Source organism: Anopheles merus, chromosome 3R (genome assembly GCF_017562075.2).
Source record: "Anopheles merus strain MAF chromosome 3R, AmerM5.1, whole genome shotgun sequence".
Classification (NCBI taxonomy): domain Eukaryota; kingdom Metazoa; phylum Arthropoda; class Insecta; order Diptera; family Culicidae; genus Anopheles; species Anopheles merus.
In genome coordinates this window covers 2292674-2297185 of record NC_054084.1, presented here as the reverse complement: position 1 = coordinate 2297185, position 4512 = coordinate 2292674, and the positions used below count along the sequence as shown (strand labels likewise).

The 4512-nt window shown below is 43.4% G+C and overlaps 1 protein-coding gene across 1 annotated transcript; it reads right to left on the bottom strand.

The window, feature by feature from the left end:
• Positions 1–1112: 1112 nt before the first annotated feature.
• On the bottom strand, positions 1113–4264 carry LOC121597733 (facilitated trehalose transporter Tret1-like). Its single transcript, XM_041923749.1, has 2 exons — positions 4184–4264; positions 1113–4119 (listed from the first exon to the last, which is right to left on the bottom strand). The coding sequence occupies exons 1-2, from the start codon at positions 4248–4250 to the stop codon at positions 2771–2773; spliced, it is 1416 nt and encodes a 471-aa protein (XP_041779683.1). The 5' UTR covers positions 4251–4264; the 3' UTR covers positions 1113–2770.
• Positions 4265–4512: the final 248 nt, after the last annotated feature.

The following is a 4512-nucleotide window of genomic DNA, read 5'->3' as shown; positions in this document are numbered from 1 at the left end:
TTATTATTGCAGAGACAACAGGGCACAAATCTGAACAGCGCTTAATTACGGCCATGTTGTAGTGATCGTTTCGTTTTGTTCCTGTTTTCTTCTTCTGCCCATTTAATGGGCACCAGACTGGGTCATAATCGTTCCGTTGATGGGACAAAGAAAAAGCAACGAATGTTTTTTAGTTATATGAGAAATTCTTAAACCCATAACGTGATTGCGTAACACTTGAGCTTGAATTTAGAAAATCAGAAACTGAATATGAATGAAGTGTTAATATAGGTCGATTTTGCTGCATCGGTCCAAGGAATTGGTAGGGAAAATAAAACCATCATTTATTTAACCCTTGACTTGTGGTGCGTTTTTTTATTCTCGGGCTGAATAAGTCAATCCCCATCATGATAATTCTCCTCTTTAAAAGAACGAAAGGACATGAATGGATGTTTCGCTCATAAGGATGTTTCGCTTAGTGCAACCAACCATTTTTAATAGCCCGACACAGATTATCATGTTATCTAACAGTGCCCCAAGCGCTGGGTATTGTGCTTCGAGAGGGAGCTTAGCATATCAGTACAGAACGGTCCTTTGCGAAGGTTAATGGAAGCATAGGAGACTCGAATCTCGAGTGCTATTGAACGGACAGGCATCTTATAAGTGAATGAGTCTAATACACGGGCAGTGGTAGGAACAGCAATAGTCGGAAGCGATTTCAGTTCCTGTTTCGAGCCGCATGTTTCGATGAATGAGTGCTTCAGTTAATCTTTGTACGCGTGTGCTGAAGCATTGCTGTTGTTCGTAATCTAATCAATTCACTGCCAATTGTTCGACCTTCTAGTGATTTAATCGAAAGCAGTGGATATGATGAAGATGATGTACCACATTGAGTTCATCATTTTTGCATCAATTGCTGAGCAAATGTTAGTTATCAATTGTTTATCAAAGCTTGATTTTATCGAATGATATCTGAATTTAAAACAATTGTATTTATTTAAAAAACATATTTTTCCCTTGTAAACGGTTGCATCTAGATATGAAAAATAAACAATTTTTGGAGGTATGCTTATCATTTCAAAGAATTTGGAATTGAAATTGCGCAACACTCTCTAAAGAAGAGCAAGCAATAAGAACGAAGCACATACGGGTTTGGAACAAACATTTGCATCATTCAACTAATTCAGTCAATTGAATGTTTCTGACAATGGAATGTTGTCGTGTTTGCACTTGCATTAATTCATAGAACACTGTCGACACGTTTCGGAAGAAACCTGCTCACGTACGCTCTTCTCTACAGGTTATCGTGCAGGGCACGCTCTTGTTTGTGTTTGAAAGGTAACTAACAACGATGTGAAAGGTTGAGTGTTCACTTTTCCATAAAATCCGTACAAACTTGTACGCTGTTGCATTGGTGTATTTACACTTCAATTTTTCGGGAGAAATCCTTTCCATTGCAGGGTTTTTTTCAAGCACTATTGCAGAAGCACAATTGAATCCACTCACGAATGACTCAGCTTTTGATAGATGACATGGTTCGTGTTTCGTGTTTTAAGTTCTTTAGTCCGTTAGCCCTTTTCCAAGATTCATTTACATACGAAAAATTATGGAAAGCTGTAGAATTCGTATCAAGATTCTTTTGCTGAGATTTTGTCTTTATCTTCCTTTTTCATTATACACATTTCCTAGAATACCTTTCCCGCTTTATACGTGATTTACGAACCGACCAAAATTCCATATCTTCAAGACTCTTCAGCAAAGAACTGTGACTCAGAACAATATGAACCCTTCCACTGGTTTCAAAATGTAATGAGGTGAATGAATCGTTCGCGCTGTACAGCTCAGTGAAGTTCATTCGTTTGTTAGTTTTCCTCAGAAACTCCTTCTTCTCGCAGCTTTTTCTTCGTGATTTGAGTGGAAATTTGTGCCCGTTCTTCCCCTCGCAACACAGCACCACCAAAAGGAAGTAGTTTGCAATTTGCAAATCCTTCGCCGGCACGATTTCAATCGGTTGTTTGTGCCTTAACCTTCCCTTTAAATAAATGGAGGGTTCTGCCAACGGAAATGAACGAATCTGGCTGTGAGGCACAAATAATTGCCCGAAATGGTTGCCTTCCTTTTGGTGTAATGATACGTTGAAAGGCGACGAGTGACAGAAACAGAGAAAACGACTGCCGGCAAACGGGGTAGTGCTGCTGAAGTTCTTTCGCTGAAAGTCACGTTCAAAGCACGACAAAGGGGCAATGATCCATTACTGGGGCGGAGTACCGGAAGTGGCATCTTGTAGGCAGGTTTTCTCTGTGACGAGTAAAATAAATCCAGAAAACGTGCTGGAATGCGTTTGCTATCTTTTGTCTGTTAAGGGAGATCTTTAGCACTCTTGAAAGAATTTTAGCGTTGGTTGAAATGTGTGACGGACCAAAGCAAAAGCTATTGTAAAGGAGATGAGTGTCGGGTTACGTACCCTTTTGTGTGATAGACAAACGCTTGAAGGTATGATCGTTTGAAAAGTATCGATTTCTATTCTTTTAGCATGCTGACAACGGTAGGGAGCAAAGCAGTGCATTTGTGAATGTAAAATTCACTGCCAATTATAATGTAAGAAACTTTGAACTAGCGCATAAAAAAGGGATTTCTTTCTGATGAGCACGGAAAGCTTTATGTTTCCAAGAACTGTATTCAATTTGAGTTGAAGAATGCAAACTCAAACAGACACGAAACAGATTCAATTTATGATATATAGATCATGTTGTATGCACAGATCACTTACATTGAAATGGGCCAACCTGGCTTAATCTCCGACAATGACAGACTTGGAAGGAACCCTCTTCCTACGCCATCCGGCAATAATCTCCTGCACCTCGTCCAAGCTCTTGCCCTTGGTTTCGGGAATGTAAAGAAACACGAACCCAAACGTCAACCCAATGCTAACGGTAAACACCCAGAACGGAAGGTATGCACCGACATTGTCAAGCGCTATCTGGAACAATTTCAACACGGCAAAGATGGCGACACCGCTCAGAATTCCAAACAGGGCGTTCGCGTGGGCTCGAATGTTTTTGGGGAAAATTTCACTCATAATTGCAAACGGCACAGTGGCCATCCCGAAGGCGTACGAAATGACGAAGAACAGCAGCCCAACGAACGAGACCCAGCCGAAGCTTTCAACGTTAACGCCGGCCGCCTCGAGCGTAAAGTAGATGGAAACGAGCAGCAGCCCTATACAACTTCCGGCACTGGACCACAGTAGCAGGGGACGTCGGCCGACACGATCGACTAGAAACACCGGAAAAGACACAGTCACCATTTGCACAACACCAAGCACGATGGACATTTGCGCGTCGGTTAGATCGCTGGAAATCTGGGAAAAGATGGTCTGTGCGTAGACGAGGACTGCTTGAATTCCTGCCATCTGCATACCGAAGGTAAGAATCAGCACTATGATGAGATTGTTACGATAAGCCGGCAGAAACAGTTCTCTCATCGAGCCTCGTTCGCTGGCTGTACGTTCGATGGATTTCCGGGTACAGTTGAGCTCTTCCTCTACGGCCGAGGTCCGTCTCAGCCATTTTAAGCTGCGTCGGGCTTCAGCAATGCGTCCCCTTCCGAGCAGATAGTGCGGGGACTCGGGCATCCACACGAAGGTGAGCAGAAATAGAACCGGGCCAACCATGGAAAGCCAAGCCAGTGTCTCGAAGCTAACGTAAGGCCCGACGGAGTATTCGAACAGTATCGCCAATTTAGCCAGTACCGTGATGAGCGAAGCGGCCGCACCCCGAACTTCGTCCGAAGTGATCTCCCCGATGTAGATGGAAATTATTCCATACGCCATGCCGTACGAAATACCGAAGAGAAAGCGGGCGATGTACAACAACAGCGCCGTCCGAGCTAATGCGATCATAGTCCATCCGGCAATCACGGGTAGAGCACTGGCAATAAATGGCCACTTGCGTCCAAATCGGTCCACAATGAGCCCGGCAAGAATTAAGCCAAAGATACCACTGATAGCTTGAATTGATGCGATCCACGAACCGTCACCGGGCGTTATTGAAACCTGTGGGTTCGGCTGATTTAGGAGCTTCGGCAGGGCCGGCGAAGACCATGCAACGCAGCATACGACCATAAAGATGCAGAGAGTGGCTGTTAGAGAGGATTGGGAACACCAAATCAGAAACAATGCACGAGACTGTTGTAGGCAACTTACCAGAAAATGATGCCAAGCACTCATTTCTATGTAATAATAGGCGCGAAATCCAAGATGAAGTAGTCATGGTGGCGAGCTGAGAGCGACTGAGAGCCGTAGCCTTGGCACGATTCAACGGGGTAGACATTTGGCTAAACTACAACAAAACTTATCTTCGTGTGTACCGAGCCATTAACCTTAGCGTTTAGATAATGAGAACGTCATTACTATCAGGCCGAACAGTGTCTGACAAGCTGCAAGATAATATTTGATAGTGATAACTTAGATGATTATTGGTGAAATAAACGTAAGATTAAAAATGAACGCTGTCGTCTAGTCTAGTCTGGTTT

Excerpts from the sequence above, each read along its gene's own strand:
- LOC121597733 (XM_041923749.1), bottom strand. The coding sequence starts at position 4,250 with ATGACTACTTCATCTTGGATTTCGCGCCTATTATTACATAGAAATGAG. Across the intron at positions 4,120-4,183 it reads GTGCTTGGCATCATTTTCTG|CCACTCTCTGCATCTTTATG; the intron begins GTAAGTTGCCTA and ends CCTCTCTAACAG.